Raw genomic sequence first — 21,432 nt, 5'->3', positions numbered from 1 at the left:
TTTTTGCTGAGTATGTTGATACAGCACAGTGATGCTCAAAGGTGCACATCTAATGAAGGAGTGATCAGAGAAAAATCTTAGTATTATGGATAGGGTAACCCAGAATAATATGCCTTTGACAAAGTTCAGTTATATATATGCAGACCTTTCCCAAAGGTGTCTATCATGTGCTTGAGTAGTCTTTTTGTAAAGACAGGGATATATATAAGGTCATTTTTGGTATGACATGCTAACCTTAGCAAACAAACAAACAAATCTAAACCGTCGTTTCACATTGGCTAATTCAGTTTAGCAGCAAAGTGATAAAACGTTCTATAAAGCTACAAAGAACTGTTCAACATACTGTGCTGGTATGAAAAATTAAAGGGAAAAGAAGCAAAGGATGAAGTCACCATTCCTGCAGCCAAAAAATCAGTTCAGTGTATTCATACTAACAGTAAGTTTTGATTTCTGTGGAAATATTTGGCTGACTCATTATAATAAACAGTTGATGTAAATGTCAAAGAAGAAATAGTTGACAATCAAAATAAATGTTGTACCTTTGCATGTTGGGATTACTCCACTCCACGTGCCATTGCTAGTACAAGTGCGAATCAAGGAGCTATTTGATTCCATTGTATAACCAGGTTGGCACATATAAGTAACATTTTGTCCAACAACATAATCATCACCATATCTCATGCCATTGGCTGGGACTCCTGGATCTCCACAACTGATAACTGTAAGTAAATAGTTGAGGAACAGATTTTAAAACCTAAACGTGATTTATTTATATGTGAGGGGAAAAACATAGGGCAAAACTAGGACTTTATTGAGGAAAAAAGAAGGAAAAAGTATCATAAATCTTATCTCCATCAAGAGAAGATAAACATATATGTCACCTGAATTAGCTGCCAAACACAACATGTGGAGCTGTAGAACAGTTATATTTGGAGAACAATGCAACTGTTCAGCAGTAGAAGTAATGGACTGTACAATTTTGATCAGTAAAATTTCAAGATTATAAAATGAAAAAAAAACCACCCAAGAAATAATCCATATGTCACTACCATCCTTTGATACCCTCAAATTTTCCTGTCAGTTCAGTTTCATTATTAAAGAAGCAGATATCTATTGTTTAGTTTAATTCTCCATAGGTACATCCTGAAAGGAAACACAGTCTGGAAAATTTAAGATATATGTCTGCAAAAATCTCCCACTTTGTAAATGCTCACATGGTTACTATGCACATAAACAGATGAGAATGTTCAAGCAATCCCCAAACATGGGCCATGGCTTATGCCAAAATTAGGCCTATAGTACTTTAATGAGTGGGACAGGTTGTAAAACCTCTTGTGACTTCTAGTGTCAGGAGATAATTTAATCTCCTAATGAGATTAAATATTCATAAGGAGTTAATAAAGAGTTATATCATTATAATCTGAGAATAATGTTAAAATAGGTAAGTTTCTCTCAGATCTGGTCAATTAGATTTATCAATTTCTGGAACAGTTTTCAGAGTAAGAAATCTTGAGAACCCTAGTGGCAATGATAAAAAGCTGTTGTTTTCAGGAAAAAATCAAACACCAGGAAAAAATCTAGTTCATACAAAATACAGCACCTGTGTGTTTTGCAGTTTATCTTATGGTAAACTTGATAATCCCCCTACAGCATTGTTACTACTTCTGGAAGATTGTGGGAGGCAGTTTCCTGGGCAGAAAGCACATCCTGGACACTTCTGACTCAATACCAAAGCATGATCAATGTGAATGGCACCCTCTCTGTATCCTGGTTTCCAGAATGAGAAAACCCATGACTACATGTTTGTAGCGTATTCTGGCCAGGTCCCTTGATCTAAATAATTGGGGAACTGAGAATCCAAGGTGTATGCCTGCTCTACAGTTTATCACAGTCTAAGTGAGCAGATACTAATTAGGCTGCATGTATCAAATCTTAAAAAAAAAAAAAAAAAAAGTCCCACACAATCGCTGTCTATGGATACAGAAGAGACTATAAAACATACCATAGGGTTATCTGGGTTAGTCTAAAGGTAGCTAGTGCAGAGATAAAGAAAATTGGAGATCAGCCCATTTTATTTTACCTAGTAACATGGTAATTTTACTTTTTTTTAAAAAACTTAAGAGGTCATAGATTTTTCTTTGTCATTCTTCAAAAAATATAGGGCTGTGAAAGACAAAACTGTTTCTCTTAGTTACATGAGTATATTCAAATACTCTATATGTTCTACCTTTCTTTATTTGACATATTCCATTTACTATCCTTAATGTTGCAAATTCAACTAAAATAATCCTCAATATTTTTCCAGGTATATTATTGTTTTGACTGGATTACAACATAATGCTCATGCCTTTATCCTTTTTTCCCTAATCCTTGTTTCACCTGTTTAGATTTTCCTGTATGAAGAATATTTCAAATCTTTGCTTTACGAATTTAAGCACATGCAAACACCGTACACCATATATGATCAAACAGCTCCACAAACTATCCATTTATTTTATACTGTTGAAAACTATTTTCACTGTTTATTTAAATCCAACTAAAACCGTGTTCTCAGCTTTTTCGTTCACCTTCCTTACAATCTCCATTTCTTTCTTTTGGTCATTAGTGCAAACTTCTTGCTTCTTCCACTGTTACTGTTACTGTAATGATTGTACCCTTTCCTGTTACTGACACTTCAGCATTGATCCATTATACAGCAGGAGCCACCATGGCTTTAGCAGATCTCTAGATTGTACTACCTTCTCGAAATTCCTACCTTCCTATCATTAACTTTTCAAGCCATATTTCAAAGAAAAAAGAAACAAACCCAGACCTGATTTTCTTTCATGTGTTTTTGCCCTTCTGTACTTACTAGTCTTCATCTTACTATAGCAAAAGGAGTTGCATGACAGAAAAGACTTAGGGGGGAAAAAAAGAGTCATTCTTCATATTACTGTGTTGTAACATTAGAAGTGTTCATAGAGGTGAGTTAGGAGTGGTAAGGAAACGATCCTTTTGCTCTTTTGTCTTATACTGCAGCATTTGACTTTCAAAGACAGCAAAAACCGATGTAAGGAGGTGACCTAGATTTTACTGAGATACTGTGTTTTGTCATAAACATAGGAATAACTATAACTTTAACTAAACAAAACACGTACTAGCTACTTAGCAGGCTCAGTGGCATTTTCTGAAGTTCACAGGTTCAGATAGTCAGAGAATCACAGAATGGTGAGGTTGGAAGGGACCTCTGGAGGTCGTCTTGTGCAACTCCCCTGCTCAAGCAGTCCATCCAATGACCCAAAGTTGGACCACCTCCACTTAAGTCACTATGGTAGGCACAAATCAGCTTAAATTATTGTAGTGATTCTGACCAGAAGACCACTGTACATTGAGGTGTCAGTGATCCACAATACAGTTAACCTGAGGAGCTCCAGGCCTGTGTTGCACTGTGCTGCACATCCAGTGTGGCCTTCAGACCTGTGCTATGCTGCACAGATCCCTTGGCCAGGGCGCAACCTCAGCCAGCTCATTGCAACAAAGGAGCTGCAGGCAGCTCCCACTCAGTATCAGCAATTACACCAGCTGCATGTCCTTGCTTTTTATCTAGCAGTGCAGCAAGAAGTTCTCATGAGAACATTGTTTCTGTGTGACTGTAGAAATGATAGAGTTGTTTCCTTGTAAGAAAATCCTGTAATAGCTTGAACAATCAAAAGGGGAGAATCTTTGCTATGGACAAGGTCTGCATGGCATGCTGCACATGAGTCAGTCTTGTTCGATGCTACACTGCCCAGGGCTCCCGGCATCTAAAGGGCAATAAGATTATCTTTGTTATTCTCCTTGTATAGTGTTAGCTCTAAAAAATAGCATTTTCAATGATACGCAAGAAGCAGCCCGTTACTTGGTAGCTGTAGTAAGTATGGGCTGGCTCTAAATGTTGATAACACCTGGGCTAAACAGAAGTGGCATATGCTGAATCTTCCTGTTAATAGAGACATGAGACAGAACAACCAGTTAGGACACTGACACGTGTTATGTGTCTGCTTAGAGTGGTGTCGGGTGCCCAGAAAGAAGGTGAAGATCCTGTCTGGACAAAAGAACCTGGAAATGGGGAAGATCCTAGAAAAGAAGGACATGTGTGGAGACAAATGTCAGGGGATGCCCTGACTGATAACACCTGAATTTCATACGAGCAGTGGCACAGCATGAACCAACGGGACTTTGAACCTGTCCTTCCCAGGACAGCAAAGAACTCCCCAAATATAACCCTGAGGGGGAGCGAGGAAGTATGAGATAATCAGGCAGGTAAAAGCTCTAAACTGCATCGTTCTTAAACAGACACCAACATCCAGATCCACTGTGGGTAGCTGTTTACTTTGTGTCACCCATGACAGCCACTCGGGACAGGTGCTTGCCTAAGCTGTTCTGGAAATCTGCAATGGTTCCATGAGGTTCCATGACTTGAACAAGCAATAAGCAAATTTAGGGAAATCTTGTCAGAGTAAAACATGGAGAGCATGAGTACTGGTTTTGGCTGGGATAGAGTTAATTTTCTTCATAGTAGCTTGTATGGTGTTGTGGATTTGTGATGAAAACAGCATTGATAACATAGGGATGTTTCAGTTACTGCTGAACAGTGCTTGCACAGCATCAAGGCCTTTTCTGCTTCTCATGCTACCCTGCCAGCGAGTAGGCTGGGGGTGCTCAAGAAATTGAGAGGGGACACAGCTGGGACAGCTGACTCCAACTGACCAAAGGGATATTCCACACCATATGACATTGTGCTCAGCAATAAAAGCTACAGAAGGAGGGGACATTCGGAGTTATGGTGTTTGTCTTCCCAAGGAACCACTATGCGTGATGGAGCTCTGTTTTCCTGGAGATGGCTAAACACCTGCCTGCCGATGGGAAGTAGTGAATGAATTCCTGACTTGCTTTGCTGGCTTGCACAGCTTTTACTTCACCTATTAGATTGTCTTTAACTCAACCCACAAGTTTTTGCACTTTTACCCTTCCAATTCTCTCCCATCCCACTGCGGGGGAGTGAGTGAGTGAGCGGCTGTGTGGTGCTTAGCTGCCTACTGGGGATAAACCACAACAGCATGGTAGGGACAGTTAGGAAAAAAATAAATAAAACCTGCCCTGTCAACAAAGTCTGTTGGCACTGCCAATTCTACTGCTTTTGATACATTTTGAAATCATTATGAGAAAATTGTTTCCTTACAACAGAGAATCTTCTTCAGGCATATTTTACAGACCTGGAGATAAATGTGGCAGGAGAGGGGATTGTTAACTCATGATCTGTTAACTAGCTATTTAGCTAATATTGTCCATTAACAAAGATAATTGTTAATTATCTGTTAGCGATTTAAAATTGATATATTGTTGTAAGAGAGAACATAACAAGTTAAATATGATGCAGTTTAATATATTTTTTATTTTATATTTGGATGTGCTAGGGAACTGTAGAAGGTCTGTAGAAAGGGACACAGACTGGACACAGCTCTGAGCAACCTGCTCTAGCTGATCCTGCCACGAGCAGAAGGGTTGGACTAGACAATCTCCAGAGGTGACTGCTGACCTCAGCCATTCTGCAGTGCCATAAAATGCCTCTCCATTTGTGGGTATTTGAGAGCTGCTGCTAGTACCTGTATTAGCTTAGATACAAGTTGTAACACCTAGTAGTGCTTCCACCCCCCTTTAGGAATTAGTTAATAGTCAGCAATGATCAAAAAGGCAGAAACAAGTCAGGATGAGATTCTCAGAGATCGTACCTTTTTTGGTAAGATTTTCATTTAATCGTTCTTTTCATATTCTGGCCACTCCAGGGGACACGCATCAAATGAAAAACCCTTAAATAACATTATCACTGGACTAAACATATAAGGGGATATACTTTTTAGATGTGTAATCATAACAAACAGAGAACTGTGTATTAGGAATGTCATAGATTTATTGTATAACAAAGTTAAAATACTTATATATTAATTAAATCAAGAATATTTTTTCCATTACATATAATCTTCACAATGCTTCTCTTTGTTTTATTAGGATACTTTCTCTGTTAAGACATTTTTCTAGGTTTTAAGCAAAAATCCCAAGTTTCTACCTGAGCAGTGTTTTTTGAGAAGACTTTTCTAGCATGTACTCCAGCTATATGTCATTCTAAAATATAATAAAAAATATAGATGCAGTTACCATCACAAAACATTTTTATCCTTCGTACAATTAATCTGGTTCTCATTATAACTTGGAAAATAATAGATAAACAAAAACATTGGGCTCTCTCACAGGTTTGCTGACTGCAAAAGCAGCTGTTCACATGCTTACCGTTAAAGATGGATTTAAAAACAACACAAGAAGGAGAAGTTTTCTTTATCATCTTACTTTTGGCCTCTATTTGGGTTGCTATAATTGTGTAAAGTGGCCAACTCTATGAAAACTAGGGTACTAGTTCAAAATTTAAGCAACAGTTTGCTATACCTCTGATGAGGATATGTTTCCTCAAAATGATAGGCAGTCTCATGTGTCACATAAATATAAAATTTTCATAATTGTTACTAAAAGATGAGCTAGGACATGTAATAAAGCAGGAACAGATGGACTTGAAAATAAACTGTTGCAAAATGCTTATTATGAATGTGAGAGAAGCTGAAATATCTTCTGTTAGCTCAGTAACCAAAGCAAGTATAAGGTTAATGAAGAGGCCAAACAGAAGATGTTATATGAGAGCAGGACAACAGTTTTGACCTCAGAATCACTACAAAAAGAATTCTCAAACGTTCATTTCAAGGTTTTTATTTTCTGCCCTCTGGAAGACCAGAATATTATACTGCTAAGTTTTCATAGTGAAGAAAAGCAATTAAAGGAATAATGTCTGAATATAACATATCACAAAATATAAACAAGATTAAAAATATATACTAGGAAAGAATTAACGTAGGTAGATCATGTAACCATACAACTACTTTAGACTGTAACAGCAGTCTATATATTTTACTACACTATATCTGTCTTTAAAAAACTATATTCTTCATCTTCGCATAGCACTATTTTTTAGAAGTATTTCATGTACAAAATTATGTATGAAGTAGTGCAAGAAAAAGCGAAGACTTAATTTATTTGCATCCAACTTCTATATTTTACTTTATTGTCTTTCAGAGGAGAGAAAACCAAAAAGACTATTCATTAGAGATGTGTCTTACTTGTGCAGTTTGGCAAGGATCCAGACCATGTTCCATTGGCAGTGCATTGTCTTACTGATGATCCAGAAAGTATGTATCCTTCCATGCATGAATAAATTACTGAATTAGAGAAAGTAGTTCCATCAATACGAAATACTTTTCCATTAGCGGTTGTTCCTGGATTACCACACTGCACAGCTATAAAGCAAAACGTAAATTTTTTAAAAAATGTAGTAAAATAATTACAGAAAGATTACATTTCTGTAATAGATAAGATCAAAGAAGAACAGCAGAAAGTTCAGTTGGGCTAAGCATATCCCTTCAGATGCCAACATACAAACACATACATATATATTTACATTGTGTCAGGATGCCAATCATTCAGCAAAAAGGATGTTACAAAACAAACTTGTGAAATAAGTTTTTAAAATGAGATGACTATTTCACACAGATAACGCAGTCAACAGTGATAAAGAGGAAAATAAGAATACAGGTTCTCAAATTATTTTCTGCTTTTGAGGAAGCTTTTCTTTGAAGAAGAGTCTGTTGGGAATTATTTCCTATTTTTGAATCAAGATAATTAAGGTAGTAAATGATTCTCCATAAATATCCTGTTAGAGCTTTCTTTTATGATAATACATCTAGCTCGAAACTTCTAGAATGATTTTTTTCCAAATAAACTTGTTTCAGCATTTTGTTTTCTATTGAAAAATAATAATAATGTCAACAGTATTAGTAAATAAATTTTTTAAGTAAGTCAATCATTTATGACATAGATGTGTCTAATGAAATCCTGACATGGACATTTTCATAAAACTCAGCCCTTTTCTCTGAAATTCAGATGTATAATGGTTGTAACTGAAGATCAGGTGATGGTGAGATTTTTAAGGGAAAAAATCTTTCAGCAAAATTTGAGTTCTAGAGGCCTTATCTATTTCCTTTTCTGTTTAGTTTTTTGTAGTGGATAACACATATAGTTCATGCTGACACAAGATTGAGAAGAAATAAACAGTTCAGTATACTTTTTTTTCTCAAAACTTTGAAAACATACAGTTTCATGGATGCCAGGAACTGATTTCAAATTTGTCAGCTGATGCCAAGCCATTGCTATGGTGTAACAACTTATTCGAAAAAATTCAATGATCAGTCCAAAATCAACTGTATACCATTCACAACACAAAACTGGCAATGCAAAATTGGTTTTCTGATTAGCATTTTTAACAAGACTGTTTAAAAATAGAGTGGATCTTCTGTGATTTACCTTTGCACTCAGGTTGTCTTCCTGTCCAACTTCCATTTGCCATACATGTCCTTTCTTCTGAGCCATGGAGGATATATCCAATATCACAGCTGAAATGTACCGTACTTTTAATTTTAAAATTGTTTTCTTCTCTAGACCCATGACCTGGGATACCTGGGTCACCACAAGAATCAGCTGTATCACCTAGAATTTAGAGTGCAAAGATTAATATAAATATGAAATATTATTATGATACTGGATTTAAAATATATGTTTCCACGTAATTATAAATTGTATTTATATTTTTAGAAAAAAAAATATATCTCAGTGAGTGTGAGTACCTGTAATTGCAAAATTACTTCATTCTCAAATAATTTCTTTTCACTTATTTTATGTAAGTCGAGAACAGAAATTACAATTATCTCAAGATTACCCTTAGACCATGCTAAACTTTTGGTAACAGAGTCATCAAACAGGAATACGCAAACAAAAAGAAAGCCACAAAACCTCTGTCATTTTTCATTTAAAATAAGGAATTCTGAGGAAAACCAAGGTCCTAATCATGAAGATAATTTTCTTGTTTGCCTATAACAAGTGTTCATAACGTACTTCCTAGTTTTATGATATCATTAGAGTTGTAGGAGTTTTAACATTGAATGAAAAATCTAGTCAACAATTTTATGTACATCTGACATGAAGCATTTCCCTGATTTATAGAAATGTTGAAAGTTCACTTCAAGACTGCTTGATAGCTAAAATCTCCCTCAGCTACAAATGTTTAAGCAAATTCTAAGATAAAGGGTTAATGTTTTCTACTATCTGTTGTATATCAATGTTAAAATCATCGACAGTCATAATACTAATAATAACAATATCTAATATTATACATCTAAATCTTCATTAATGGTGAGAACTTTTAGGAAGCTCTAGGTAACATTGTATTTGCACAGCAAGTCAGTTGTTTAAATCTTTTAATATGTACTTAGGATCTGTTATTTTATCTTTTTAAAGGTCTTTAAGCTAGTTTTCTATGTAATAAGAGATGAAGGTATATTGTATTACTGAGTTTCAACACAAAAGTGTTGAATTCTAGAATTCTTGGAGCTGCACTGTTCAGGTTTTCACCCATAGATACTCAGCTTATGGTTTTCTGTGACAACTTGCAAATAAACTGAACAGTCTTCTATACAAAAAATAATTCAAACTTCATAATATTTTTGAAAGCATATCTGCATTATTTTGTACTTAGCTACACTAACGTCAATAAAGAAGAAATATTTTAAGGATCAGCTAGAAAGCTTTACTTCAGCTACTGAAGAACATCATATTATAGCTTCACATTAGAGACAATTATATTAAAAGATTTGTACAAATTATGTAAAGAATGCTTTCTGTAGAATAGCCATACTTTTCTGGTATTTATCTAAGCTTAAATAGCAGTAATAAGAGAAGTGCTTACATAGAAGTAGTAAACAAAGTTGTCTGCTCCAAGTACCCAGAAGACCAAAAGTGACAAACTCACTATCTAGGGGTTCTATGGGAAGTTAGGACCCTGGAGTTGTAGATGTAGAGAAAAACAGAGCTTCCCTTGCCTTCGTTGGCACTGTATGTGTGTAAACTGTACTGTTGGAGTGACTGGTTAGACACATCTCTTTACTAACAAAAACATGTACAGAATTGAATAGTGAAAGGAAGAAGAGTAGAACTAGCTTACTCTGAGAATTATGGTGTATGAGAAAAAATACTTGTTTTAGTCCAATATGTCCAAGAAGCTGACCATATTTTTGTCACTTATGAAGGTACTTCATGTGCCAACCTGCAGTTTTGTAGGTCATGCTTAATACTTTTTATTTCCTTTCATATAGGCCATGCTTCCTTCTTTCCCCACAAATTCATTGAAAAACAATATAACTAAGCACCTCACAGGAGCTGATCCGCACAACTCATACAGGCTTGTGGGAAAAGAGAATGCAGCTATGGAGCCTCTGTCTGAAGGCACATCTGAAGACTCAAAGAAAAGGGCAGAACTTTGTTTGGAAACACAAAAGAGAACAAACCTGGCAGCTCATACTACCTATCCAACCCCCTGCTGAAGCAGCTGAAAAAGTAGGCTAATTGTGAACTACTCTCACTAATTCAGGAGCCAATTTTATCATTGCTTATGTTAATCAAGCTTAAACTGACACCTTTCATTTGAGAATAATCAAACAAACTGATGTAGTCATGCCTATTACATTGTGAACTTTCATAGCATGTATGTGCAAATAGTACATGGTCCTATGTATTTTAATGCTTTCAGAAATAACAAATTAAGTCAAGTAAGTATAAGAATGTCTGATTCAAAATCACAGACTCAAAACTTTAGGCTCTTCTCTGTTTACCCATTGCATTATGTGACACAGATCAGTAAAGCAGTCTGCCAGCCCTGTTTAAAAAGAAATTGTAAATAGTTCCAAATTATAGTAAGTAAAAGAATTTTATAAGCTTTCAAAATACTTCATGTCCAAGCTACTTAGGTGACCTAACATCCCTGTAATTTGAAAATAGTCTGCTACATATTTTTACAATAATTTAAAGAAGTCCTAGATCAAGATTTTTTTTGTTATTTTGGGAATAAATATCTTACATTTTCCAGTATTATTTATTTAGACTATGAAGAATTTGGGACACGGACTATTCATTATTCTATACTTGTAAAGTCTCTACAATAACAGCTCAGTTTTCAGCAAGTTACTTGGCATTACGCCTAAAATAATTTTATGACGAAAAAATGAAAATAGGCTTTTTGCTATGCCAAGTATAAATTACATATTCCTCTTGTAAATGAAATCATGTGTTCTTTCCTAATGCCTAATTATTATCGTGAATTATTACTCTTTTAATCTTAGGGAGGTTAACCACCAGCTCTTTTGATTGAAGGTTACAGAAATAATTTTTCTAAATGACTAATCACATCAGGAAGTGACAGTGATATAATCAATGATATCATAGAGAACATATTTTTATTACCTCATGCAGAGATTCAACTAAGTGATTTTCATAGTCAGTTATGAGCCATCCTTCACCCACATGTGTAACAAATTCTCAGCTGGCATTTAATCTTAATGAAAAGGAGGGTATTTAGACCACTTCAGTAAGTACCTAACCCTTGCTGCACTTATGAGGAATTAAGTTGCTGCAAATTTCTGACTCCAACTGATATGCATGTGATGACTGAAAACCGTGTTTCTGAATGCCCATAGATATCAATGGGACATGGCAATTCCTTCTAGCTCTAGGATGTGAAGCAAAGTGCCATGTGACAAAAAGGAAACTGTCTTAGGGATGATGTGACAAAATTTGGTTACCTTATGTTCGCTGACCTAGCATTTTCTGTTTGAATTCTTCTCCATATATGAAAAGGACAAGCACGCTCTATCTTTTGTCAGTCGAAGATTCTATATTATTTATTACTAATATCATCAGCCAAAAAATACAAGGTTTAAGGCTTTAATATGCATTAAAAATGAAGAAATCAAGTTATCAAGGCTAATAATGAAAGCCAATGATTTCACAAAATTTTAGATACAAAATATAGAAATTCTGTATGGTAAACTGCAAATTATTTTAAAATGAGAAAGCATTTCAGATATATACACTTTGAAAACAAAGTCTCAAAGTTGTCCTAAGCTAGAATTATAGTTTGGTACAGTACAGCTAAAGAAAATAACAGTTTGTATTCCATCACAATATGATTTGCTACTATTAACATTTGAATCTGTCAAAGAAATGTTTCTTCAAGTATTGAGAAAAATTCATTAGATCTGATCAGTTTCCTGTCTGTGGGTACAAAAATTGTCATTAGAAAAAAAAGGATTTGCAGGTACCTCACTTACGAATGCTTATCCCAAGATATTTGAACACTTATTTAATATAACAGCAACATTATTATAGAATAGTCTTATTTTCAGTAAGGTTTCTTTGATATTTTCATGTACATTTTCAGGCTCCCTATTTGTATTTTTGTCTATTTCTTTAATTTTTTTTTTAAATCACAAATTAAAATTCTTTTATTTTTTTTCCTCATGAAGACTATGGAAAATTACAATAAGTAGCCTTAGATTTTATCTAAAGAGGACTTTTTTCCCCAAAACAAATATGTATGCATACTAGCTGCAAAAATATTTTTGATTAAACTGGTTTGAATTTGCAATTCACATAAATATATCATTATTTATTAAGTAACATTATTTTACATTAAGCTCTGATTTCTGGTGCATAGCTCTAAACATCACAGGTTAGAAGAACTTGATCTTTGTTCCCATTGTGGCAAATTTCCCTCTGATTTTATTGATAGAAAGTTAAGGGATTAAATTAGGTGTTCACATTTTCTGTCACATTTTAGGTTGTAATGGCCGATCATTGAAAGAAAAGGGACTCATAGAGCAAGATAATAACATTTAGATTGTCCTTGTCTGCAACCGCTTCCTAAAAGTTTGCAGTGGAAGGTTCAGATACTGAAAAATTCTTCCAACCCTTTGGAATTTAGTGCAAGATTTTAACCAAGAAGCACTATTTAACAATTTTTAACCATTTCTGTGCCACGGCCTGGAAAAAAATGCATATACTGAAACTGTAGCTGACATAATCAGTTTATACCTGAATACACTAAAGAGATGAAGGCCGGACAAAAAAAAAGAAAAGGATTGGAGTATATGAGACCCCACCTGAAGTATTGTATCCAGTTCTGGGGTCCCCAGTACAAGAAGGACATAGACCTGTTAGAGCAGGTCCAGAGGAGGGTTGCAAAAATGATCAGAGGGCTGGAACATCTCTCCTATGAGGACAGGCTGAGAGAGTTGGGGTTGTTCAGCCTGGAGAAGGGAAGGCTCCAGGGAGACCTTATTGCAGCCTTTCAATACGTAAAATATATAGGAAAGATGGAGAGTGACTTTTTATCAAGGCCTGTAATGACAGGACAAGGGGTAACGGTTTTAAACTGAAAGAGGGTAGATTTAGATTAGATATTAGGAAGAAAATCTTCACTGTGAGGGTGGTGAGACACTGGAACAGGTCGCCCAGAGAAGTTGTGGATGCCCCCTCCCTGGAAGTGTTCAAGGTCAGGTTGAATGGGGCTTTGAGCAACCTGGTCTAGTTGAAGATGTCCCTGCTCATTGCAAGGGGGTTGGACTAGATGATCTTTAAAAGTCCCTTCCAACCCAAACCATTCTATGATTCTATGATTCTATGATTCTAGTGGAAGATGTCCTTGCCCAGGGCTGGGGAGTTGGACTAGATGATTTTTAAAGGTCCCTTCTGACCCAAACCATTCTATGATTCTATGATTCACTAATGCTGTAAAGAACCTTGAATTTTTAGTGTGAAACTGGTATAGCAGTACTGTCAGATTTGTATATTGGTTATTTTTCACCTCTTATTTTGGCACAGCTGTAACCCAAGAAAAAATGTGTCATTTGTTTTCTTCCTATTTTCTGCCTTTGAAGATACTTAAGTACTCTGAATTACATAGGTCTGAATAAGGTCCAAAACCCCACTGATTTCTTTAAACTATAAAATGGAAACATGAGGGTGACAAGAAAGAACCTTGCCCCAGTATTTATTGAGAATTAAAACCGATAACATGATTAACCTCTATCACAATCTGTGTTTACAAACTCTAAGATAAGAAACAGTATTTAGCCAAATCCCAAATTAGTGTGTGACTTGGATTTCTGTTTTTCACTTGATCACTGATGTTAAAATGAATCAAACTGAAGTTGTGAAACAGAACATTCCTAAGCATTAAGTTGTTCAGAAAACATATCTCGACTTTGGTGAGGGCTAATCTATTACAAGAATTAGATGGTGTTCCCTCAAAACTGAGCATTCTATCTTGAAATTATGCGGAACCCACTTGGCCTTATTATAAAGATGGATGTACAATGCAATTAAGATATACCTGAGGTGTCATCAAGTCAGTAGATATTTTGTAAGTTAAAAAAATAAAATTAACCCATCTTTCTGAAGAGATAGTGATGCAAGGTTTCCCTGTGGAACTTAATACTCTTTCCAGAAGTCACATAGAAAGTATTTTCAAAACAAACCGGTTCCTTTAACATTCTGTTGAATGTGCAATTTCCTATTCGTATTAAATGTCACTAAGAAAGCCTACTTCTCCCAAATTATTTTCTTGCTAATAGTTTATACTTATTTTGGTTTTGCTTTTTTTACTTCTACTGAGACAGTACTTCAGTTTTATACACAGTTTTCCAGATTTTAAAATGGTATTCTGGTAAAATAAATTAAAAAAAACCTCAGGGCACACTCATTAATTCAAAAATATTACCTGAGCAATGGGGAAGAGATCCGCTCCAGTGTCCATTTAACTGGCATGTACGAGATGACTGCCCTAACAGCGATCGTCTACCTGTGCAGGTATAATGAACAGTAGACCCAAACGTATATTTATCTCCAGACAGGACCGCGTTAGGAGGAACGCCAGGATGGCCACAGTCAATCACTACAATGCATAATTATTGGAGATAAAAAAAGGTTATTATCACTGATCAAACAGTTTGTAGTTACCATTTTCATAACTCCATACATAAACTTTGTGAAGAGGCAGAACTTTTTAGGGTTTGGGGGAGGGGGGCACATTACGTGATTAGAAATGCAAAATATATTACAGACCAAAAGCTGTGAAACAAATGTTTGGAGACGTCAAAAAGGTATTTTACATATAGATATTGATGTCCAAAGACATTCATTCACTAAGGTGATCCTTATGGCATGAACACATGCACACACAGAGACACAAACACACACTCATGCATGTACTCTTTAGAGAAAAAATAAAGGAACACAGTTTCTGCCAAAGTCACTGCTGAGGTAGAGAATATGCAAACCTTCATCTCTCATCCACTGGTCCCAAATCATTGGTCATGAAATCTATTAGGTTTATAAACAAGATCATTTTTGCAAAATTGTGCTATGAACCTTAAGGTTAATATACTAATTTCATATTCGTGGTTTTGGTTAAATACTTAAAATATTGTATTGCATAAATAAATAAAATATTTGTTTACATATTTTTAACCTATTCCTAAGCATCATCCATTGATGTTAATTGCACAGAGATTGGAGAGAATTTCTACAGGATCCCAATCCTAGACATGGACATGGATAAACTCCCTATCTGTTGTTTATTGAGTAAATTTTGATCAATAATTGCTAGTTATTTTGATACTGTGATTAACTTTTAGTACTCTTAATCTTGACATTTTTGTGATTTCCACTTACAGATTGCACATAGGGGTATCCAACAGTTAGCTTATACGCACCTAATTTTGCTAACTGGCTCAAATGTCATGACGTACGTAAACTCAGGAAAGAATACGGGAAAATTTAGCATGATATCTTTTGTCCTTTAGTTGCCTCTTATACAGAAAATTGTGATAAGTGGCTCTTGCTATAAATGGTCAAAAGCAGTAATTTTTTTTTTTTTTAATATAAAACAGCTAAATGATAGAAACCTGATCTAAAATCAGGATAACACCGCTGAAATAATTTCAGCAGCCTCCTATCTGCGGGAAAGTTGTATAAAGTAACAGTGAAGCTACCTTGGCTAGATCAACAGGAAGCTAGCTACTCTATAAGACTAAAGTAAAATGACTTATACATCATTATGGAGAACATTATCTACATGGACAACATATGTAATAGAAATGAAGTTCTGTATTGAAAAGAAATAACTAGTCTGTCTTTTAAGACTAAGAGCACATATAAAAAATGTACAAAAGAAACACCTACACATGTGGAATCAATATAAAGAAAACTTTTGAGAATTCAGAGCAAGGAGTTAATTTAAAAGTAAGCTAAATATGTCAAGTTCAGGAAATGCAGAGTTAAAATTCATAAACCAAATTCACTCTGTTCACAGAATGAATCTAGCCTTGCATGTTTCATTTTGTCTTATCGTACGCCTGTCCATGACATGTGGCATATCTTGACCAAAGATATTTGTATTTATGTATCATGAAACCCACAAATTATAGCTGCAAAAACCAGGGTACCAGAACTTAGAACGTTGTTAATAAAAAGACATGTTGGTCATGTGGGCTTCGATGAAAAGAAACTATTTCTTCTTGTGAAAAACATTCACAATTTTTCAGAGTGTTTTTATTATCTGTACTTTTCTTGACTGATTCTTTTGCCCTTTTCAGATGTTGTCACGGAGGAGAAGTTAATTTCATACTGGTACCTTACAGCATTCAGTTTTGGGCTTTCCTATACATATGTTGTGGTTTAACCCCCGTCAGCAACTAAGCACCACGCAGCTGTTTCCCCCTCCCCCTCCCAGTGGGGTGAGGAGGAGGAAAGCAAAGGAAAAAAAAAAAGTAAAACTCATGGGTTGAGATAATAACAGTTTAATAACTAAAGTAAAATATAATACTAACAATAGTAATAATGAAATATAATAATAATAGTAATGAAAAGGAATATAACAAAAAAAGGAAGGGGAAAAAAAAAAAAAACAGTGATGCACAATGCAATTGCTCACCACCTGCTGACCGATGCCCAGTTAGTTCCCGAGCCGCGATTCGCGCCTCCTGGCCAACTCCCCCCTGTTTATATACTGGGCATGACATTCCATGGTATGGAATACCCCTTTGGCTAGTTCAGCTCAACTGCCCTGGCTCTGCTCCCTCCCAGCTTCTTGCACACCTGCTTGCTGGCAGAGCATGGGAAACTGAAAAGTCCTTGGCTGAAGATAAGCGCTACTTAGCAACAACTAAAACATCAGCGTGTTATCAGCGTCATTCTCACACTAAATCCAAAATGCAGCACTATACCAGCTACTAAGAAGAGAGTTAACTCTGTCCCAGCTGAAACCAGGACAATATACTACTCTTTTATGTTTACACTTAAGTCTAAAAGTCCTGGATTCCTAATAAATGATTTAGAAAATTAGACCACACTGTAATGCTACCCTCAACTTGATTATACATTCTACAAAATTTAATTTGATATTCATGTTCTCAGGTCTGGATTTCATATGAAGAGTTGATCATATTTCTTCTTTTTTTTCACCTAAAGTTAATTCATCCTCCATTTTATTTCCATCAATTTCACCCTTACTGCCTCTCTGTTATAGAATCATAGAATCACAGAATCAGAATAGTTTGGGTTGGAAGGGACATTTAAATGTCATCTAGTCCACCTTCCCTGCAATGAGCTGGGACATCTTCAACTAGATTAGGTTGCTCAAAGCTCCATCCAACTTGGCCTTGAATGTTTCCGGGGCATTTACCACCTCTCTGGGCAACCTGTTCCAGTGTTTCACCACCCTCATCGTAAATTTTTTTTTCCTTGTATCTAGTCTAAATCTACCCTTTTTTAGTTTAAAACCATTACCCCTTGTCCTATCACAACAGGCCCTGTTAAAAAGTTTGTCTCCATCTTTCTTGTAAGCCCCTGTTAAGTACTGAAGGGCTGCAATAAGGTCTCCTCAGAGCCTTCTCTTCTCCAGGCTGAACAACTCTCTCAGCCTTTCTTCACAGGAGAGGTGTTCCATCCCTGTGATCATTTTTGTGGCCCTCCTCTAGACTCGCTCCGACAGGTCCATGTCTTTCCTGTATTGAGGACTCCAGAGCTGGATATGGTACTTCAGATGGGGTCTCACCAGAGCAGAGTAGAGGGGCAGAATCACCTCCCTCGACCTGCTGGCCACGCTTCTTTTGATGCAGCCCAGGATACAGTTGGCCTTCTGGGCTGTAAGCGCACATTGCCGGCTCATGTCCAGTTTTTCATCCACCAGCACCCCCAAGTCCTTGTCCTCAGGGCTGCTCTCAATCCCTTCATCCTCCAGCCTGTATCAATACCAGGGATTGCCCCAAGCCAGGTGCAGGACCTTGCACTTGGCCTTGTTGAACCTTATGAGGTTCACATGGACCCAATTCTCGAGCTTGTCCAGGTCCCTCTGAATGGTACCCTGTCCCTCAGGTGTGTTAACTGCACCACTCAGCTTGGTGTTTGCAAACTTGCCGAGGGTGCACTCGATCCCACTGTCTGTGTCATTGATGAAGATATTAAACAGTACTGGCCCCAATACGGACCCCTGAGGGACACCATTTGTCACTGATCTCCATCTGGACATTGAGCCATTGACTACTACCCTCTGGATGCGACCATCCAACCAATTCCTCATCCACCGAACAGTCCACCCATCAACTCCATATCTCTCTAATTTAGAGAGAAGGATGTTGTGGGGGACCGTGTCAAAGGCCTTACAGAAGTCCAGATAGATGACATCCATAGCTCTTCCCTTGTCCACTGATGTAGTCACTCCATCACAGAAGGCCACTAGGTTGGTCAGGCACAACTTGTCCTCGGTGAAGCCATGCTGGCTGTCTCGAATCACCTCCCTGTCCTCCAGGTGCCTTAGCATAGCTTCTAGGAGGATTTGTTCCATGATCTTCTCAGGCACAGAGGTGAGGCTGACAGGTCAGTAGTTCCCAGGGTCCTCCTTTCTACCCTTTTTAAAAAGGGGTGCAATGTTTCCCTTTGTCCAGTCACCAGGGACTTCACCTGACTGCCATGACTTTTCAAATATCATGGAGAGTGGCTTGGCAACTACATCAGCCAATTCCCTCAGGACTCTGGGATGCATCTTGTCAGGTCACATAGACTTATGTATGTTCAGGTTCCTCAGGTGGTCACGAACCTGATCTTCTCTAATAGTGGGAGGGACTTTGCTCCCCCAGTCCCCGTTTTGCGGTCCATCCACTCGAAAGGTGTGGGAAGAGAGGTTGCCAGTGGAGACTGAGGCAAAAAAGTTGTTGAGTACCTCGGCCTTCTCCTCATCCGTTATTACTAGTTTTCCAGTCTTGCTCATCACGGAGGGTATGCTTTCTTTGACCTTCCTTTTCTGGCTGACACACCTGTAGAAGCCCTTCTTATTATTCTTTACATCCCGTGCCAAGTTCAGCTCCATCTGCGCCTTGGCCTTCCTGACCCCATCCCTACACAAGCAGGCAGCATGCCTATACTCTTCCCAGGATGCCTGTCCCTGCTTCCACTGCCTGTGCATTTCCTTCTTGCCCTTTAGTTTGACCAGCAGGTCTTGACTCATCCATGCAAGTCTCTTGCCTTCCTTTCCTGATTTTTTACACCTGGGTATCGAGAGTTCTTGCGCTCTATGGAAAGCATCCTTAAAGATCTACCAGCTAATCTAGTCCTGTTCCATCACATATCTGCACAGTACTTTTTTATAGCTATGTAAATTTAATTTTACATTAGGCTTTGATTCAGATTTAAAGAACAAATAATAAAGGAAGAAGAAAAATAAAAGAAAATAATAGTATTAATCTTCTTCAGAGTATCTAAAAACATCAGGTCAAATTATATTTTTTCATTATTATTGACAATTATCCATCTGTTTCTATCACACCAAAACCTCACTTTCCTCAAAAAAAAAAAAAAAAGAAATTCTGAAAGAATGATATGCAAATAATTCTTTTGCCAGTGTGACATTTCAATGGCTATTTCTTTTTCCCTGAAAAATCCCAATAAATAAATACACAGCTAATACTGATAATAATACTGATTATTATCTCTAAGTTAGAGAGACATGGATTTGACGGATGGACCACTTGCTGGATAAAGAATTGGCTGGATCGTCACATTCAAAGAGTTGTGATCAACTGCTCGATGTCCAAGTGGAGACCAGTAAAGAGTGGCATTCCTCAGAGATCGGTATTGGGACTGGTGCTGTTTAACATCTTTGTTGGTGACATGGACAGTGGGATTGAGTGCACCCTCGGCGAGTTTGCCAATGACACCAAGCTGAGTGGTGCAGTCAACACGCTGGAGGAAAGGGATGCCATCCAGAGGGACCTTGACAGGCTTGAGAGGTGAGCTCTTGCAAACCTCCTGAAGTTCAACAAGGCCAAGTGCAAGGTCCTGCACATGGGTTGGGGCAATCCCAAGCACAAATACAGGCTGGGCAATGAAGGGATTGAGAACAGCCTTGTGGAGAAGGACTTGGGGGTATTAGTGGATGAAAAACGGAATATGAGCCAGCAATGTGCACTCGCAGCCCAGAAAGCCAATCACATCCTGGGCTGCATCAAAAGAAGCATGGCTAGCAGGTCAAGGGACATGATTCTGCCCCTCTACTCCACTCTTGTGAGACCCCATCTGGAGTACTGTGTTCAGCTCTGGGGCCCCCAGTGTAAGAAAGACACGGACCTGGTCAAACCAGTCCAGAGGAGGGCCATGAAGATGATCAGGGGGCTGGAGCACCTCTCCTATGAGGACAGGCTGAGAGAGTTGGGGTTGTTCAGCCTGGAGAAGATAAGGCTCCAGGGAGACCTTATAATGGCCTTCCAGTACTTAAAGGGGGCCTACAGGAAAGATGGGGAGGGACTTTTTATCAGGGAGTGTAGCGATAGGATGAGGGGTAACGGTTTTAAACTGAAAGAGGGTAGATTCAGATTAGATATTAGGAAGAAAATCTTCACTGTGAGGGTGGTGAGACACTGGAACAGGTTGCCCAGAGAAGTTGTGGATGCCCCATCCCTGGAAGTGTTCAAGGTCATGTTGAATGGGGCTTTGAGCAACCTGATCTAGTTGAAGATGTCCCTGCCCGTGGCAGGGGGGTTGGAACTAGATGATCTTTAAGGTCCCTTCCAACTCAAACCATTCTATGATTCTATGATTATGGATGAGACACATAACATTCTGGAAGAACAGAAAGAAATATAAATTGACATCCTCTTCTGGTCAAATGTGATGATGTATCAGTAAAATTATAGCATTTTTAGTTTAAAGCCTGATTAAATTTACAAATGTTCAATTATATTTACAAATGTTATACCCTAGTTCTTGAGTACTGAATTAAAAAGTACACTTGAAGTTTCTTTAACCTGTTTAGTTGTCAACAATTCTTATCATTCTATCTGACAGCTGGGAATGGCTGTATATGTCATATTGTAAGGGAAGAAATGTCATGACAAGGTGCTGCAGTAGAATTATTGAGAGGATGGCACAGAC

At 37.3% G+C, this 21,432-nt stretch overlaps 1 protein-coding gene across 3 annotated transcripts in view; it reads right to left on the bottom strand.

The window, feature by feature from the left end:
• CSMD3 (CUB and Sushi multiple domains 3) overlaps positions 1 to 21,432 on the bottom strand; it is a 748,293-nt gene that overhangs the window by 37,909 nt on the left and 688,952 nt on the right. For all 3 annotated transcript variants that reach the window (XM_050890742.1, XM_050890743.1, XM_050890744.1), the window contains 4 exons: positions 14,726 to 14,899; positions 8,422 to 8,604; positions 7,182 to 7,358; positions 540 to 719 (listed from right to left, as the gene is read on the bottom strand). In XM_050890742.1, the coding sequence (XP_050746699.1) occupies positions 540 to 719; positions 7,182 to 7,358; positions 8,422 to 8,604; positions 14,726 to 14,899 (714 nt within the window). The remainder of the gene's footprint in view (positions 1 to 539; positions 720 to 7,181; positions 7,359 to 8,421; positions 8,605 to 14,725; positions 14,900 to 21,432) is intronic.

This window comes from Gymnogyps californianus, chromosome 2 (assembly GCF_018139145.2).
Source record: "Gymnogyps californianus isolate 813 chromosome 2, ASM1813914v2, whole genome shotgun sequence".
Lineage (NCBI taxonomy): Eukaryota > Metazoa > Chordata > Aves > Accipitriformes > Cathartidae > Gymnogyps > Gymnogyps californianus.
Note: the sequence above shows the minus strand (reverse complement) of the source record. Positions and strands in the feature narration are given on the sequence as shown.